The sequence below is a fragment of the Sinocyclocheilus rhinocerous genome, unplaced genomic scaffold (genome assembly GCF_001515625.1).
Source record: "Sinocyclocheilus rhinocerous isolate Xijiao unplaced genomic scaffold, SAMN03320098_v1.1 scaffold1725, whole genome shotgun sequence".
NCBI classification, from domain to species: domain Eukaryota; kingdom Metazoa; phylum Chordata; class Actinopteri; order Cypriniformes; family Cyprinidae; genus Sinocyclocheilus; species Sinocyclocheilus rhinocerous.
The window spans coordinates 304658-324562 of record NW_015627232.1 but is presented as its reverse complement, the minus strand read 5'-3'; the positions used below and the strand labels follow the sequence as shown (position 1 = coordinate 324562).

The 19905-nt window shown below is 34.7% G+C and overlaps 1 protein-coding gene across 1 annotated transcript; it reads left to right on the top strand.

Annotated features, from left to right (window-relative positions):
* The first annotated feature begins 1515 nt into the window (after nt 1-1515).
* On the top strand, nt 1516-9140 carry LOC107723466 (tyrosine-protein kinase Blk-like). The gene is made up of 13 exons (XM_016532106.1): nt 1516-1567; nt 2775-2811; nt 2999-3096; nt 3191-3278; nt 3524-3560; nt 3792-3885; nt 4271-4369; nt 4617-4720; nt 6039-6188; nt 6583-6735; nt 7951-8130; nt 8229-8305; nt 9057-9140. Exons 4-13 carry the CDS (start codon nt 3192-3194, stop codon nt 9138-9140), a joined length of 1065 nt encoding a protein of 354 aa, XP_016387592.1. The 5' UTR covers nt 1516-1567; nt 2775-2811; nt 2999-3096; nt 3191.
* The last annotated feature ends 10765 nt before the right edge of the window (nt 9141-19905 follow it).

Below are 19905 nucleotides of genomic sequence, written 5' to 3'. Positions count from 1 at the left end.
CACATACAATATATTGTAGGCTATTTCTACAAATATACCCGTGCTACTTTTGACTGCTTTTGTGCTCCAGGGTCACATATAGATGTGCTCAAATCTAAACTCTTATTTTCAATGTTACTGGGCCTTTAAAGGCACAATATGTAATTTTCGCAGCTAGAGGGTGCATATTCAAAATAAACAAAGAAACAAAGGCGTAGTTTGATGACCCCGTGACTGAGTGTGGAACTATGGGAGTTGTTGTCTTCATCCCCACAGCCGATGCAATCCGACGGGACTCGGGCAGAAATCATGTTCATGGATGAGCTAATGATTTATTAACGTAGTAGAATGAAGCAGGATGAGGCTGAAAGTTGTCGAAGCGAAACGAGGCCGCTGAACGAGCGCGACACACGGCTCGAAAGCAGCGGAGCTTTTATTATGCCACAGTCGACCGCTTCCACTCCTTCTGGTCGTGCGTATGTGGGGTAAAGCAGCGCTGTTTTATCATACTAGCTACATTTGAAAGTTCTGTTATTATGCAACTCTGTGCGGTCATCACCGGTCTATTAAAACACATAACATATGCAATGTTATGACACGCTCCGTGTCACTAGTTAAAATTGCTTATTTCTCTGGATTTAAACATTCTTCGAAACTTTTGGGATAATGTAAGTACACAAGTCAGCAAAATATATAACACTGTTCTAGTGGTTTTTGGATATTTTAATAAAAAAAATCTTACATATTGTGCATTTAAGGTAAAATAGGATTGTGACTACAAAGACACTAATGGTCTGTAGTATAACACTTACACTCTGAACGTTGAATTACATTACAGCTGCAGAGTAAATGAACATGCAAAAGGTAGAGATCAGATTAACTGAAGTTTAACTGAAAAAAACCACAGTGCCTATAAAGGGAAACATGTCTGTATGGGCTAGTCAACAACATCCTGTGACAAATGTAGCTTTTACGTGCTTCACTCTTCTCATATTCTCAGTCAACATGGGAAGATTTTGAGAATTTTGTTCTTTGTATATTTCTATGAGAGATGCCTGCAAAACAACACAACTTCCCAAATTCATTGAAATGATTTTAAAAGAAGGTTTTGTTTCTTGAAGCCCATTTAAATATTGTTATTTCTGTATTTCTAAGAAATTCTCAGGCTTCCTTGTTGCCAGACAGCATAGAGTAAAAAGAACTTAGCAGTGAAACCATTACTAAGAATGAGGATGTTCAAATATGTAGTTGTCTACAGTTTCAATGTCTGACATCACATGCTCATCATATGCGTGCTTTACTCTAAGGCATTTGCACAGTTTGTGAATTAAGCACTGACAGAGGAAAGAGAGGGAGGGGTATGCTAAATAAACATCTCTATTTATCTCTTTCAACTAATGCGGTCTCTCAGGGCATATGCCGGGCCTCACATGCAGATTGAGAGTGTGTCCGCGGTAGATGGGCTGCCTGTATGTCTTCGTATATATATGTGTAAGAGAAAAAATACTCTTGATTTAGTTCAGAAATTAAGAACCTGAATTTGGATTATTACATATATTTAAGTGTGCTGACTAAGGACACACAAAATGTAAGTCCAAACTTTTTAATTTTTTTAAATTTATTTTACTTTAAATTGATATTTTGACTTTACTGCAGTAGACATTCCTGTGATATATGTGACCCTGGACCACAAAACCAGTCTTAAATGTCAATTTGTCAAAATTGAGATGTTGAGATGTTCAAATTGAGTTTGTTAGGATAGGAAAATATTTGGTCGAGATACAACTATTTGAACATTTGGAATCTGAGGGTGCAAAAAAAATCTAAATATTGAGAAAATCGCCTTTAAAGTTGTCCAAATGAAGTCCTTAGCAATGCATATTACTATTTCAAAAATTAAGTTTTGATATATTTACGGTAGGAAATTTACAAAATATCTTCATGGAACACGATCTTTACTTAATATCCTAATGATTTTTGGCATAAAAGAAAAATCTATAATTTTGACCCATACAATGTATTTTTGGCTATTGCTACAAATATACCCCAGCGACTTAAGACTGCTTTTGTGGTCCAGGGTCACATATAGTGGTAACATTTACATGTACTGCTGGTTATGAGGGACACTAATGGTTATTAATGGTTAGTATAAACTGGTTTAAAGGGGAAACACGATGAATTAAACTTACTTGACAACAACAGGTTAGGACGGGGGAAGATTTGGCCGCGATACAACCATTTGAAAATCTGGAATCTGAGGGTGCAAAAAAATTGATAAAATCATCTTTAAAGTTGTCCAAATGAAGTTCTTAGCTATGCATATTACTAATCAAAAATTAAGTTTTGATATATTTATGGTAGGAAATTTACAAAATATCTTCATGGAACACGATCTTTACTTAATATCCTAATGATTTTTGGCATAAAAGAAAAATCTATAATTTTGACCCATACAATGTATTTTTGGCTATTGCTACAAATATACCCCAGCGACTTAAGACTGGTTTTGTGGTCCAGGGTCACATATAGTGGTAACATTTTGTAGTTTTTCTTACTTCATTTTTTTAAAACTTAAAAAATATTTTCATGTTTTGACTTTCAAGTAGTAGCCTATGTTTAATTAGATTTGTAATTATGCTTATATTCAGTCTGAATGGAAATTGTTATTTTAAAAATGATCACAAATTATCACCATAGTTGAAAATTGTTTATAAGTTTCTTTCGTTTAGTTCAATTTGCCAAGCTGTTAAAATGATAAACACCTAAAAATCTTATCTTTTTATCTTTTGCACTAGTTAATATTTTCATCCAATGGAATCTGTTTTCATAAGGGTAAGCACTCTTTAATAAATATTTTAATATTTGTGTTTTATTTTTGTTTGTGTGATAAGATCACGCGTTTGTCAGTGATTGTCTAACTATACTAATGGAAACATTACTGATGAAGTTTTTTAAAGACTAAAGTGTAAACCACCAAACTGTGGTAAATGTGGGTGAGTTTAAAAATGTTTTTATTCAGCACCCAGTATGATGCCTTTCTGGACCTTTCTGGTTTTCTTCTGGACTATTACTGAACTCCGCGTAGAGAACTGGGGAGACTGACAGCGGTGAATATAGGTGTGATTACAAGGAATAAATAGATTTGATTTGATAAAATATAAGTTAATGAACACTGATTAAGAAGATTATTAAATTTCATTTTTTTTTAAAGGATGGGTTGTGCTTGTAGTGACCAGAAACATCGCAAAGACTCTAAAGGGCATGAACATAATAATTCATCAAACTCTAACAAATTTCATGTAAGTATTGCTGATTTTAGTATTTTTTTAATGACCAGCTGAATTCTATTGAGAAAATAGTTTTTACTTCGTTTCACTTTTACTGAGCTTCACAGTGACAAACAAGACCATTTTCAGTTTAGCTGTATTGTATTTTTTTTTTTATATTACTACATTTTATATTACTGCAAATTTATACATTTCTATTACATGTTAGTGTTTTAAAAATCATTAATGAATATGAAAATGACATATTTTATTTACAGTTGTCAAGAGATCACAGGAAGCAGAACAACAATCCAGGTAATATGTTTTTGATTTTGGCATGTCGGTTTTGAATTCAGGAAAGCGTTTTTCTTTCAAAAATCATTTTGAATACATTATATTAATAATGTTGCTGGGTGCAGATCTTGTGTTCTTATTAAAAATAAGAAAATAAAAGACCAGAAACTGTCATATCATGTTATTGTTCACATGCACCAGAAGGAAATGTTAATCAAATATTTGAATTGCATATTTTAACTTTCTTTTCAGATGAAGACATTGTCATTGCTCAATATGACTTCCAGCCAGCTAGTGATAGTGATCTACAGTTCAAAAAAGGCGACAGACTCAAGATTATTAAAGAGTGAGTAAACAATACCGAGTATCAAATTAAAATACAGCAAAGACTTCCAGCATTTTATATTAAGAGAGGATCTCCACCTGTAAATGTGTACAATTAGGCTAATCAAAAGAATAAATTGGTAAGAACTTTGTTAACTTTATAAAGTGTGAATGGCACACACTTTATAAATTAAGGCACAGTTTCGGGCTAATAAACTTCTAGTAAAGATATCAATCCGTTTTGCCGCTTTGCTTATGTTATTCCAGGTGAATCATCTTTATATTATGTATTGTTTAAATTAGCTACATGTGAATGTCAACTAAAATAACCACACACAAATAACACATGAAAAAAGATTAAAGAGCCAAATGATTACAGCGACTAACTTGTCCCATGTTTTTCTCAGGACTGGTGAATGGTGGTTGGCGAAGTCCTTGATCACTGGTTATGAGGGATATATTCCGTCTACATACGTGGCAAGAGCACACACAATGGAGGTGGAGAGGTAGTGTAGTAACAAATATTACCAATATATGGATATGTTTCAGCAATAGCGCATGGGCAAGAGTGTTGTTGGTTGTTCTGAATATCAGCACTGCCGTATTTCGGCCGAAGGCACAGAATGTTCCACTGCTGTTATGCTTAATAACATCAATACTCTTGGAATGTCACTCGGACCTAACTGATTTATAATTTGTAAACATAATCTTTGTAAAAGAATGATATTATAAAGGCTCTGTTTTCTGTTCCAGATGGCTTTTCAAGGACATGAGTCGCAGAGACACAGAGCGTCTTCTCCTGGCACCAGGAAACAAACCTGGCGCATTTCTTGTGAGAGAAAGTGAAACAACCACAGGTCAGATGCCAGTAAAATTCATTCCCTTTGTTTTCATGTGATCACTGAATGGCTGCTCAAGCAGTTCACTTCTTGAGGCCCAAAAGCACAAAAGTGCACAACATTTCAAATAGTTCCATTGCTACAGTACTGTGTATCACTACATTATCTAGCCACGGCAAGAATTGTATACAGTATAGCATTAGTTCAGTTTCGACCATAAAGAGAAAGAAATACTAAAGAAATGACTTCAAGTAGTCAGTATAACACACCATCACAATATTTTCAGTTGTCAAGGTTTTTTTTAAATCTCAGACCAGTCAAACTAAATTAATATTTAAAGGAGCACTGGGTCCACAGCCTCAAAACTTTGTTACTTTTATTTGATTTTGATCAGATCTTTCGCTGATAAAGTGTGCATATCTGAATTTTTTTCAAAGTTTACAGAGTCTCATCTGCTGCTCTTTTTTAAGTTCACATCATGCAGAGAGCTGAAAGAGCAAATAAATGTCAACCTATGTACTGAGATCTGTGCTTTGCTTTGAGTGGAGATATTAATAGCCTTTTTATTTTATTTATCTACTTGTAGAGCTATGGAAAATGCAGAAACTAGTCTTCACTGGAAATTTTTCAGTAACTGAGGTTTCTGAGTGTATAATTTGACCAAATGCATGAAGTATTAAAACATGTTAAATAAGTTTGTGTGTGTATACACGCTGCAAAAAAACCTATTACCTATTAATTTATTAATTAAAAATATGAATTAAAAAAAATTTAAAGGAAAAAATCATTTGTTTTTCTTGCCACATTTTTTCTTGTTTTAAGTGTAAAGTCACTTAACTTTGATACATTTTCCAGAAAACGATACTTGTTATTTTAAGCCATTTTTCTTCTCAAGTTAAAGTATCTTAGATATTTGTTCTGGAAAAAAATACTTTGTGTTTAAAATGCACTGTTAAATCACTAAATACATTAAAAATATCTGTGTATTGTTTAGCAAAGACGTTATTATTTAAGGTTCTATAAGCAATGTCAGCCATTTCTTCAAAGACAAGCAAACCTGATGTGAGAAATCCTGAACATAAAAGATGATTCAGAGATTCTAAGAGTTGTCTTAAAGGCACTGAATGCTTCCCTGATTACTTCTATCTTTTTACAGAGCCTAGGGCGACAAGTTTTGGTTCTCATATTGTTAGGACACATATTTCAGTGATACCTGTCAGATGACATTTAATGTGTGCTATTTCAAAAACTTGCTGTGATTCTGTTCTTCCTAAAAATTTGAAGAGCATACTGATCATACTGATGTTATTTAACAACTGTTTCTGATCCTCTGCAGGTGCTTTCTCTCTGTCTATAAGAGACTCCACCCCAGAGCAAGGTGATGTAGTCAAGCATTATAAGATCCGAGCTCTTGATAACGGTGGTTACTACATCTCTCCCTCCACAACCTTTTCTTCTCTTCAAGAACTAGTAAAGTATTACGCCAGTAAGTACTCGGAGCTAAGACTGTTGCTTTATCAAGGTCCTTTTCTGTTTCTTCCACTGTATACTTTCTGTGGTCGTAGCTGTGAAAACAGTTGCTTTAACCACCAGATAAATAGGTCAGCTTCAGTCTCAGTTCATATTCCGCACTCTTGGCCCATTTTGGTGTGTTGTGTCTTTTTATAGAACTGTTTACAAGTAACAAAAACCTTTTTCTACGTTTTGGTTTGGGCACATCTAGTGCTTTTCTCCCAGACAGAATCAAAACCAGTAAACATGGTTTCATTTCATACAGATTGGTAGATGCTAGTCTTGTTTAATTAGAAATTGCTCCTAAATTTGTGACATAATCTCCACTCAACATTCTGTTTTCCCAAACTCCTTTATTGTACATTAAGGGACAGCAGATGGTTTATGCCAGAGGCTAGGAAGCCCTTGTAAAACTGCTACCCCTCAGAGACCCTGGGCTCAAGATGAGTGGGAGATTCCCAGAGAGACTCTGAAAATGGTGAAAAAACTTGGTGCCGGCCAGTTTGGAGAAGTGTGGATGGGTAAGAAGCGGAAGAAAGTTCAATTGCGCAATGTTGCCTTTGGGTAACAAATCTTTATTCTTCCTTTTCAGGCACAATGGTTGGTCGACACATATTTTTGCTCTAAACAATATGAGTTAAGTTTATTAGAGAGTGTTCTTAATTTTGTGTAATATGTAGTCAGATTCATTATCTTGATTTAAAAGCTACAAAACCTACAGTAGATATACAGATACAGTAGTATAGTACAGTTTATAAACACTAATAAAATTGAATTAAATTGACAGATTTTCATTTTTTAGGTCTGAATACTATAGTAATACTATAAAATCTTTCAATTGAATTTCTTTTCATTGTAGCAGTGTTGCCTTGATGTAACATACATAAAATTATTTTTCAAAATTTAATCAAAACATTTTAATCTGACACTAAATTTAATCAGAGATTTAATTAATATGAAAATGAGGTAACACTTTAGTATAGGGACCAATTCTCACTATCAACTAGTTGCTTATTAGCATGCACATTATTAACATATTGGCTGTTTATTAGTACTTATAAAGCACATATTCTGCATGACCATATTCTACGTCCTTATACCCAATACCTAAACTTAACAACTACATTACAAACTATTAATAAGCAGCAAATTAGGAGTTTATTGAGGCAAAAGTCATAGTTAATTGTTTGGTAATGGCGAGAATGGGACCGAAAATCAATATGTCTTTGTATTCATCTCACAGTAAATTTATTTTTATTCTGGCCCTGAAGTTGTTTGTTCAAGGGCGCGTGTCAGTGTTTCGTGTGGTTTTGTGTGATATTGTCACATTTTAGCCACATGAATGATAATTTAATTGAACGTCAAAGAGGTTTTGACTTTGGCCACCAGGGTCAACATTAATCGGAAGTTGCAAAAACCTCTGATCCATATTCCCCTACTGTACAGTATGCGCTCTTGCAGATCTTTGCAACTTGTATTTTTCTTTAAATCTTTCTTTAATTCTTTTAACATACATACACATTTACTTGAGAAGCAGAATGGCATAATATTTGTTTTCATATTATTATTTGTTGTTGTTTTTTATACAGTATTATAGTTTTATTTTCATTTTTATTTGTTTTATATAACTATATTTAGTAAGGTATATGCTTAAAGCAAGAACAGACAGTAAATATATCCTGTTCTTTACAAGTTTATTTGATGAAGCTGCATGTGCCTGTGGCTCTTGTTCGTAGGGTACTACAAAAACTCCCAGAAAGTTGCCATCAAGACTTTGAAGGAAGGCACCATGGAGCCAGAGGCATTCCTACAGGAGGCTAATCTGATGAAGCAGCTCCAGCATGAGAGACTGGTCAAACTGCACGCTGTAGTCACCCAAGAACCCATATATATTGTCACAGAATACATGGCTAATGGTTGGTATTACCACAACATTATTAGAGTCCTAAACCATTTGTTATTCAAATTATGACATAACTGTCTAAACTATACAATTGTTCTTTTCCTATTCAAGGAAGCTTGTTAGACTTTCTGAAGACGGATGATGGCCATAAATTAAAACTTCCCAAGCTGATTGATATGGCTGCTCAAGTAAGAATAATTAAATTTATTATGATTTCACTTGATTGTCTTCTTAGTAGCAATTAATTATTTCTCTGGCACGGCAGATTTGAATCTTTATGGAACATGATACATTTAAATGCACTGCATGGAAACCTGCACATTAAGTAGAGTTAATTCATGCACCCCCTGTACATCAGTTTCAACTTCTGTAACTATTTTTAGAATTGTTTTGTATCAGATGCTGTCAGGGATATGTAGAGGAAATGGTCTTTGGTCTTGTAAGCTCATGGTCTGAACATTTTTAGATCTGAACACTTCTAGCAACCACCACAAATTTAGATGAATATATTCTGGCAGGATATTACGTACATTTTTCCATCGACCTGAAGCCCAAACACATGCACGACTGTGATCTTGTTCTCTGTGAAACTTCCTGTTAGAGCCCACTATGTTGCTGCTAACTTTTTTTCAGTTCATCATAAAAAAAAATCATAAATCATTTTGTATATTTATTTGGTTGTTTTAAGCCATATCAGCTTTTATGAAAAGAACAGGGTAGAAAAAAGAAACTGTTACGTTTCTGCACTGTTCTTGTCATTAAACAATATCCTTTGATGCTGAATATTTTTTGGAGCGATTTTGAATAATATCAATGACAACCAAAATTTATAGTTCAATTTTTTGGAACAAAGTATTTGAGAAACTGCATTTTAAAAATTACCAAGTATTCCACATATAGCCCATATTATATTCAGTTTAATTTCTCTCTATGTAACAGATTGCAGAGGGAATGGCTTTCATAGAAAGAAAAAACTACATTCACAGAGACGGAAACCATAAAATGAACACAGTCATTAGTTAGACTTCCTCCTGAGATATCGGACTGTGAATGTTCCGTTCATCAGGGATAGATTAAATAGTGAGAATGTAACACAGTAAAGGAGTATGTGATTATACACTGCTATTTAAAAGTTTGTGGTTGGTAAGATTTGTTAATGTTTTTGAAAAAACTATTCTGTTCTCACCAAGGCTGCATTTATTTGATCAAATATACATTAAAAACAGTAATATCGTGAAGCAGTATTACAATTTCAAATAATTATTTCAATATATTTTAAAATGTAATTTATTCAGATTATATAGTTTATTTTAAAGGGGATGTACAAAAACATATGGAATGAAAGGATGGACAAACATTCCCATTAAGTTAAAATTACGTTTTAAAGGGGTCATATGATGCGATTTCAATTTTTCCTTTCTCTTTGGAGTGTTACAAGCTCTTGGTGCATAAAGAAGATCTGTAAAGTTGCAAAGACTAAAGTCTCAAATCCAAAGAGATATTCTTTATAAAAGTTAAGAGGCAGCCACACCTACCTAAAACGGCCCGTTCTACACGCCCCCACATATCTACCTCACTATGTGGGAAGATTTGCATAACACCGCCCAAATCTTCACGCAAAGAAAGAAGGCGTAACTTTTATTCTCGCTGTATTGTTGTTGCGCCAACAACAATACAGCCTCCTTTGTCGAATCCGCCGGCCACGCCGTTCTCAAGACAGGGCATCATCACAATATGGTAGGGGCGTAACATTTCCGTCACACGCTTGAGGTATTCGGCCAATCATAACGCACTGGATAGCTAGCCAATCACAGCACACCTTGCTTTTCAGACCGATGAGCTTTGTAAAAATCGGCGCGTTTCAGAAAGGCGGGGCATAGAGGAGAAACAATAATGTACAGTATGTGGAAAATAATGTGTTTTTGAACCTTAAACCGCATAAACACATTTCATTACACCAAATACACAAAATAATGTTCTTTTTAGCAACATCATATGACCCCTTTAAATGTTTAAAAAAGGGGACCTTAAAACATTAAGGGAACATTTTGATCATTATTGGGACCATTACTTTTTTACTTAATTTTTACAGTAAATGTTCTGAAACAAGTAGCTAAACTTAAACGTCCAAAACTTTTCAGAAATAAAAATCCATGAATGAAGCATGAATCATGTTTTTCTGCTAATGTTTTGAGAACATTATTAAAGACCAGATAATTCTGAACAAACATTCTGTTACTCATAACTTTGAGAGAACCTTGCCAGAACACTGCCAAAGTTCTGAGAACATTTCCTCTTTTTTCACAGTCATATGATCCTTCGGAAATCATTCTAATATGCTGCTCAAGTGGCATTTCTTACTATCAAAACAGTTGTTCGGCTTAAAACTTTTGTGGAAAACATGATATAATTTTTTTTTTTAATTCTTTGATGAATAGAAAGTTCAAAAGAACAGCATTTATTTTAAAAATATATTTTTTGTAACATCAAAAATTTATTTACTGTCACTTTTGATAAATTTAATGCATGCTTGTTGAATTAAAAAAAAAAAAATCTTACATCCCCCAAAAGATTTAACAGTAGTGTATAGCATCAGTATGATCAATGTACAATGTGTTAATCCTTAAGGCAAAAAAAATAATTTCATGTTTGCACTTTTTACATGTCTTTTAAAATGTTTGCTTAATAGAAGGTGTAATTTTAAGATTATATTTTAAATGGCACCCTCTTAATTTAAAATTCTTTGAGGCACGTCTCTCCCATTTCTCAGTGTAAAGCTCTGGTTCTGGTGGCTCAGATGAATATGAGAAGTGCCCAGCATTCATACAGCTCCACTCCCTGCCTTAAACTCACCCCTGGGGCTTTATATGTTTGTAGATAACTGAGTGAGAATGCAACCAACACCCAAGAGCTGCTCCTGTGGTTTCCTGCCTGCCAGTCTGCAGCTGAAACAGGAAGCAGTGAGTCAGCATTCCTCTCAAGATAAGCACTCGATGGCTCGGAATTCCAAACATGCTGCTGAAGTTTTTCTCAGCATTCATGCAAAATCAAAGGTGTCCATTTAAGCAAAATATTTCTGGGAAGTGCATGCTGAAACCAAGTTTTGATTCATCAGTGCTCTCAAGCTGTGTTAATGATGCAGGAGGTACTTACGCAAGCTTACTTGATATCTGTTCATATATGAAGTAATGTTTGTTTGATGGAATGATGATATTTAACAGAAGCTGATAAATTAACTGGCTCATCAGTGACGTTAGTGACTTTATTGACTGTAGCAGTGGAAATTAATCATTACCCAGAGTGCATTTTACTGTCATACTCCTTAATCAGATAGCTTTTCACTGCTATATTAGATGAATGCATCATTAGATTTGTGAAACGCACATGACTGTTTTTTTTTTTTTTTTTTAGTAAGACAAATAGGAGGGTTAGACTTGTAGTCAGCAAGCTCTCTGTGTTGGCCAGCTCTCTAAGCTGTGTGATTTACGCACAGAAGACCAATTATTCTAATGCATCATCACAAATTGCTTATCTGCAAAAACTTCAACCCATTATAAAGATTACAGAAGAAGGTTTTCTCTGAAAAAATACACAATTTAAACATCAAGGTTGGCCATGTTGCATCAGGCTGCAAAATCTCTTTATGGTTCCATTTACTCAACATCATCTCTTGGCAGAAGAAAACGGTCTGATATTGGATAATTAAGCCCCTGCAAATTTGCATGTGAGGCCAAAGGTTTGCTTTTTTAAATTCCAAAACTGTAAAATCCATTTGATCAGTGTCATCAGCAATTTTTAGCACTTTAAGCAAAGAGCAGTTACAAATTATTACATTTGCAACACAGCTTTGGAGTGTGCTGGACCATTCACCCATACTGTTTGATAATGTAGTAAGATAATAATTTAAAACAAAAAAATAAACAGGAACATTCATCAAAATAAGCTTCGACAACTTTTAAAAATAGACCTTTGAGACTGACATCCTGAAGTACTGTGCTGATTTTAGTGGTCATAGTTTAAAGTTTTCAATAGAATTCTGTTAGATTTTGGCTGTTTTTAAAGTTAGAAAAGACAAAAGATATAACCTCAGTCAGAAAAGGCTGAACGTTTTGGTGGCCAAAGCTTGAAGTGATGTATTCTGTTTGTGCACATACTCATTTCCTCTTTCTGTCTCTCTCAGTCATTTCCACCAGGGGGTAGTCCAGCACAGGAGTGATTTTGTGTTGCTTTTAGCATTGAACATCTGTAGACTTCTGATAATGTGCCAGCAGTGGTGTATAAAGTACCTGAAAGCCATACTTAAGTAAAAGTACAGATATCTTACCAGAAAATGATTTTGGTAGAAGTTGAAGTCACCGTTTAGAATATTACTTGAGTAAAAGTCTTAAAGTATGTGATATTTATTGCACTTAAGTACGAAAAGTATTTTTAAAATCTTAAACACACTTAAGTATTGAAAGTAAAAGTACAAGTAAATGCAAAATGGAAAAGAAGCAAATAAATATATATATATATATAAAACATGCTCATACACAGCTTTGAGTAGCAAGATTGTGTTCAGTTTTAACTCTTTCTTCCATTTTGTATTTTTGGGTAAGAATAAGAAGCACTTCATCTGGTACTTAGTGTCTTTCATTCCAACATAAGAAAACATTTCTGGAATCTGCATCTGAAATAGCATTTAGATGTATTTACACAGTTTATGTATCTCAGAGGGGACATGGATGCATTTAAACCGCAGTTACAGATGCATAAATAATATAACTATTATACTATAATATAATATAATATATATATAGTATTATAATCATTATACTGTTATAATAATTTTAACATAAAACGTTGAATACTGATATTTGAAATGATTTAAATATGAAAAAAATTGTCGAAATGTGAAATTAAAACTGCCAGCAAGTGACTGTTAATGAGTGAGTCATTGAGATTCAACCGATTTGTTCAAACGTCTAATTCGTTCAGGAAGAAAGCATTTAACTCTGTTAATGAGTGAATCACTGAATCATTTATTCAACCGATTCGTTCAAAAAGCTGATTCATTCAATAAGTAAACACCGTCCATTGCTCAGAGACGCAATAAAGTGCTGTGATCTTTGTTTGGAACTATTTTCTTTGGCAAAATTGAGCAAAAACAAGCAATATTATGCCTAAAATGTAAGTCACTTATTGCTAACTTTACTGAACTGGTATAAAATGATTATTAAATTAGTTATCATGCTGATATCTGCAGAAAAAAACGGTACTCTTTGTGTAATATAGATTGTTAACTACATTAAATTATACAAGTATAAAAAGTATACAGAAGCATTTTTGCCGTCTACAACTTAGAATGCCTTAAATTTTGAGTTTAAATAGACTAATAAATCATGTGCATGCTCGGTCTCTGTTTGTTTGATTTGGTGATATAATTGATAATGTCAGACACTTACCACATTATCATATGCATATTGCACACCCCAGACTCGACTTGAGTGGAAAATTAATCATTTGCGGTTGTGCGCACACTTGTTTGCACATGAGCAAAGGTGTTTTAGGAGTCTAACTTGCAAACGCCAGACCACTGATTCGTCAAACCTGCTTTCCTGCAGTCCGTGTTTTTCTGACTTATGACTATTTTGTATTAAGTAACGAATATGCTTCGGGGAAATGCATCGGAGTAAAAGTATACATTTTAATTAGGAAATGTGGTGGAGTAAAAATTGGCTGAAATATAAAAACTCAAGTAAAGTACAGATACTCCCAAAAAATACTTAAGTAGCTACTGTAACAAAGTATTATTACATTACACCACTGTGTGCCAGATCACATGATTTGACAAATTATATCCCTGGTCAAACACTGCACTTTTCTTCAGAAAATATCTTGATAAATCATCTGCCAGACAGTGAGCCTCAATACCTTTAAATTAGATGCTGACCCACACACTGTCTAAGTGTTACGGAACCGACGAGAGGCATGCGGATACATTTGCAAGCTTTTATTAATAAACATGGTCAAAAAACACAGGCAGGGTCGAACAACAGCAAACAGGTATGGCACAGGCAAGACAAAAGAGCAATCCAAAACGGGCTTGAGTCAGACGACAGCGAACATAATCCAGAGGGCTTGACAAGAGAGGTAATCCGTAAACGTGAGCAATAGTCCAGGCGAGGGGCAAACACAGTTCGAAACAGCAAGGCAAAAGGTAAATCCAAGAAACGCGGGCAAGAATCAGAAACCAGGAAATCAGGAAACACAGCTAGACTAAGAATAGAACTAGGAACTGAGACTAGGAACTAGAAACTAGCGGGCTATATATATATATATATATATTTTTTTTTTATAATTCCAGTCTCGCTCGAGAACTCCGGTCTGACGCACGCGGGTTCTTGGCTTAGCCTACATAAATTTCTACATATGCCATGTCATGCCATAGCATCATTAAACTAGCATCTAACAATGGACAAACATTTTTTTTTCTGTAACCTATGGTTCTCTAACCATAGGCCTAAAGGCTGCTGTGTAATTTGCCCCCTTACTAAGCATTTAAAGGATTTAGGGGAAGCATTTAAATAATCCTGTGAATCGAATCGTTCTGAAGTTGCAAAAATCGTTCTTAAATCGAATCGAAAACCTATGAATCGTTAATCGAATCGATTCGCTGTCTACCCAAAGATTCACAACCCTAGTCGTTACTCATTCAGCCGTCAAGATTTCAGCGTTTGTTTATCACAGAAGTATCTTTAGAAGACTATCCTATGATGGACCAATTTTATGGCAATTTTATAGAGCTTTTGCCTTTTGAAGCTTGAAAGCCGCGGTTGTTGTTAATTATATCTGCATTAAAAACTTGTTTTTACTTGTCAGTTTTGAACTATACAAACCAGTTTTCATTTTTACAACCCTTACGAAAATTAACCATGGTTTTACAGTAGGCTATTATAGTAAAAGTTTAGTAACCATTTGTATAACCACAGTTTTACTACAAAAACCATGGTTAGTGTAGCCAAACTATGAGTTAATTTGTGGTTACTACAGTATATAGTAGCCATGTTTTTTTGGTTGGTAAAACCATGGTTAATTTTTGTAAGGGAATTCCTTTACTATCTTTGTATCATATGTGTGCAGCTCAAGGCTGGTGGTCTGTCTGTGAACTTGAGTCAACATTTTGCTCCACAATCCTTTGCCTGTTCTGATAAAGATCACTTCAGGGCCTCTGACCTCCCTGCAGTCATTCTGCCTTTTAAACAGAAATACTCTTGTGTCATGTCTCTATATAACATTGTCTAAATGACTAACTTGCAGTCGAGTCAAACCCATTGAGAACAACAAAACAAAGATTCTGACTGACATGTTTCACAATCAAATGGGGACTGTAGCAGACAGAGTCACAGCTATTTTTATGTCATACCAAGGGAGAAAATGCACTTGTAAAACTAATTGCTGTTATTGTTTTCACATAACACAATATGATAAAAGCAGAGACAGACAACAAAAGGGTCTCTGTCAGATGCATTTGTTGTAGCCTAACCTCTGTCCTTGGGTTGACTTTGCTGTGCTTTGTTTGATTTACTCACCCCAGAAGGAAGACCAAAATATTCTCCTCACAATCACTTCATCCCTCCCTTCTATACTCACCATCAGTGGAAAGAGAGTGATATGAATACAAAACAGTAAGGAAATAAAGAGGAAAAAATCTGATTCATTGTCCCAGTCTAAAGGTGGATCCAGGTGGGTATTCTCTTCTTATTTAGAAACCCGACTAAACTGACCTAACCCTCCCTTTGTTTAATGACTAACACCGTGTCTACACTGCGCCGCAACAGCTAAAGTCTGTCTAAACTGGACGCGACAAAGCGACCGTTAAAATCATTTGAACTTTGTGTCAGTACGTCATAAATAGAATGCTGCAGCAGTTTACTGTCGGGGATTTGTCGTGTCGTGTCGTGTCGTGTCGCGCCGCATCCAGTGTAGACAGCATCGCTGATTATAATGGATTCTATAGAATTTTGTCGCGCTGCACCGCTCGCGTCCGGTGTAGACACGGTGTAAAGTGCCTTGCAAAAGGACCTATTTTAATAGTAGCTATTTTTTTCCTAAACTACTGTAGACAGATACAGTTTGATGACAAACTTTGACAAAGCCTTGTCTGATAGTTTAAAATATCTTTTAAAAGCTTAAAGTTTGAAGGTTTTACTCAGAGAAGTTCGGAAAAGTCAGACAGACCTTTACAAACTCAGATTATATTAGACTACTACAGACCTCATCAGACTGATAAGAAACCACAAAAATCATTTCATAAAAAAAAAAAAAAACCCGCTCAGCTGGTTGCTAGGAGTTGCTAGCATTTTCCTGGGTTTTTGTTAGCATATTTTAACATGTGGGTAGCATGTTTTAGAACGGTTGGCATGTCAACAACATGTTAGCAATTTACTAAAACATGTTTTAGCATAATTCTAGCATGTTTTAACAAGTTGTTAGCACTTTGCTAGCCCTATGGCTGTTTCTCACTTCCAAGAACGCAAAGAATGGATTTGCATTCTCGTGGATTTCGGTCTCACAAACCATAATGTATTTACGAGCATGCAGCGGGAACCTCTTAAGTGAGAATGTCAGGTTTAAAGGCTTCTGTACATCATTCGCCCACAGCGTCTTCTGGTTCAATTCTCTCAAATCTGCATTTGATGCATCCTCGATATCAAGAACACATCCAGGTACTTGCATTCTTGAGTATTGGAATTGAACTTGATGATGTAGGCCTAGTACACAAGATCGCTTAAGAATGCATATTGAGAAATGACCTCAGTAGTTTAACACATTTTTAGCATGTTTTACAACATTGCTAACATGTTTTAGGATGATGCCAGTATATTTTTAACAGCTAGCATGTTTTAGTGAATTGTTCACCTACACAAACCTCATTAGACCTTTAAAAAACACTCCGAGTCCTCTGCTGGTTTGCTGGGAGTTGCTGGCATTTTCTTGTTTTAGCACATTACTAGCATGTTTCTGGCATGTTTTAGCATGTTGCTAGCATATTGGGGATGGAGGAAATGGGGGGGGGAAAGCCTACTAGAACAATGATTAGAACTGATACTTATTTAGTTGCAGCTCAATGAAAATTCTTTCATTCAGAAATATGTTAGAACAGAAGTAATGTAAGATGGGTTTAATAATAGCTTTTTATGTTGATTTTAAAACATTAAATATGTAGGTATGCATGGCGCAGGTTCAAATCTGGCCTGCAGTTTATCTCATTCCCCCTCTCATTTTTCTTTGTAGTTTATCATCAATAAATTGTCAAATAAATTAAATAAAATGTAAAAATGTTACATAAAAGATTTCAGATTTGTAATTAATTTCAATTAAAATGAGAGACTTTTAAATATACAGAGCAACAATACAGGTCCCTGGAGTGTAAACTATTGCAGAGTCAGGCCAGTGGATGTGGATAATTAATATCAATCTATAGGAGAAACATCCTTGGCATAAATATTAATGTTTCTGTGACCTAGAATACTGTCCTTTCTGATGATGAAATTGACCATGGTCTCTCTCTCCCTCTCACAGAAACAATTAGAAGGCTCTAGAGAGCCTGTTGCAGCAAAAATCAATAGCTGTATGTGCTTATTCTTTTTAAACAAACAAATAGATAAGACTGTTGTGAAGCTTTTCTTTCATGGCGGGAATTTACTTCCTAAATAGCTATTTAATTCACTATTCCATTGATTTTGAAACTATTTAATTTTGATTGAAACCATTCGGAAATAACATTTCTACAGCAATTCTTTGAACGCACAGATATTAATTTTTAGCTCTATGTACATCCTACAGCTCTAAAGCAATTCAGACTGTAGTGCACTTTAAATTGCTAGTATAATTTATAATAATGAGGCAGTCACTGCCTTTGTTATTCCCTAAAAGATGAATAATTTGTTGTATTGCGGAACAGAATCTTGAAAAAGCTAATTGTTTATTCACTTCTTTTGATCCACAAATCACTTATGATTTCTGAATAAAACAAAAACAGCATACAGCCACTGTCCTGCTCTTATTATTTGGTCTCATCAATGTAACAGTCTTTGGTCCTTATTCATATCTTAATATTTGTAAGTAATATGCAATTTGGAAAGAGAAGGCTTGTAAATTTATCTTGGAGGAATATATCCATGTCCAAGCCAACATTTTAGGCGAGTCTATTTCAAATGCACAATGTCATCCCACTCTGCATTTACTAATTAATTTCTTTCTTAATGTAATGTCAGAGGAAATGTGCTGTTTCAAGTTTTATTGTCTTCACAATCGAGAAAATCTGAAAAAAAAGAAAACTAGTGAATTCATTTAGCAGTTTCTCTGTTTCTGATTATTCTTACCTCCATTACTACCTTAATCACTTACCTCAATCATATAGGTCATTCCATACACATTTATTGTACAGGTTAAGTATATTTCTAAGAGCCTGAAATATGAATGTAGGGGAAAAAGAGCCACATACAGTTTGAAATGTATCCCCTGCTATGCCTTTGAAAGGAGACAAATTACTTACCCATGCTCTGATTGCAGCCTTTTTCTACTCCACAGGTGTCTTAAAGGACAATAAAGAACTTCATTCCATTTAAGGACCTGCAGTCTGACTTTAAAAGTGCAGCATTTTATCATTCTGAAATATACTCTCAAAGCAAAATAATCTCAAAGCAGTCTTGCAAAATAAGCTTTAAGCCATAATGTGTGGGTGTGATTTAAAATCCTAGCAATATAATCAGTTGCAACTGTAGCCTACTGAATAGCGCCACCTTGTGATCAAATTGCAAAAGCAATAATTAGCTATGCTCGTGTAAATTTGAAAAGCATGTTTTGTGGTTGAAGCATTTGCCAAATACGTCTATTTACCTTTTTTCCCTTTTCTTTGTATTTTTTTTTTTATTCCACAGATCTGCAGATTAGCTAGAATTTATGAGAAGATGGGGACAGGGCCGCTGCTGGCCAAATGGATGCCCTAAGCAGAATTGTATTGTTGTGCCCCCTCCCCAAAATATTATGGAAGTAAAAAAAAAAAAACGCCTACTATAGGGGTCAAAACAGAACTTTAATAAAATATAAAAGTAGATAACTAAATTGTAATTAAAACTGCAGTCCGTAACTTTTTTTGGTTAAAAATGATCCGAAATCAATATTTGAGCAAGTACCTAACCAGCCAGTGTTCAAAACTATCGCCTTACTTTAGCCCGATTCACAACGGTTATCTTATAATAATGTTTTCTAATTTGAGTGGTATAGGTAGGTTTTCGCGGGAAATTCGAGCATGGCACTGCGTCATTACGTCACGTCTGTAAACATAGTATAACAATGTCACAATGTTATTAGGTTTGATGTGATATGAGCTAAACGATCTTTAGATTTAATCACCATTGGTAGCGAGATTTATGGTAATGCTTTTTTCCTCAGTTGGTCAGAACAAACGTGGCAGACTTACTTGTTCAGATGGCAATATACAGAGAAAATTCTTATTTGGGTCATATATTCCAAGACGTAGGCTAGAATCTGTGATTGCGAAGCAGGCCCGGCTCCAGATATGAGATGAAGGGTGGGCTTTTGAATGGTATAATGTATAAAAGCTTTTTATTTCAGATAAATGCTGATCTTTGGATCTTTCTATTCATCAAGGAATCCTGAAAATCTGTTTTAAATATTGATAATAATAATAATAAATGTTTCTTGAACAGCAAATCAGCATATTATAGAATGATTTCTGAAGGATCATGTGACACTGAAGACTGGAGTAATGATGCTGATT

Bases quoted from the DNA above. Each gene is read 5' to 3' on its own strand.
- LOC107723466 (XM_016532106.1), top strand. From the start codon at position 3,192: ATGGGTTGTGCTTGTAGTGACCAGAAACATCGCAAAGACTCTAAAGGG. The intron at 3,561-3,791 runs GTAATATGTTTT...CTTTCTTTTCAG, and splicing joins GAAGCAGAACAACAATCCAG to ATGAAGACATTGTCATTGCT. The intron at 6,189-6,582 runs GTAAGTACTCGG...TTGTACATTAAG, and splicing joins ACTAGTAAAGTATTACGCCA to GGACAGCAGATGGTTTATGC.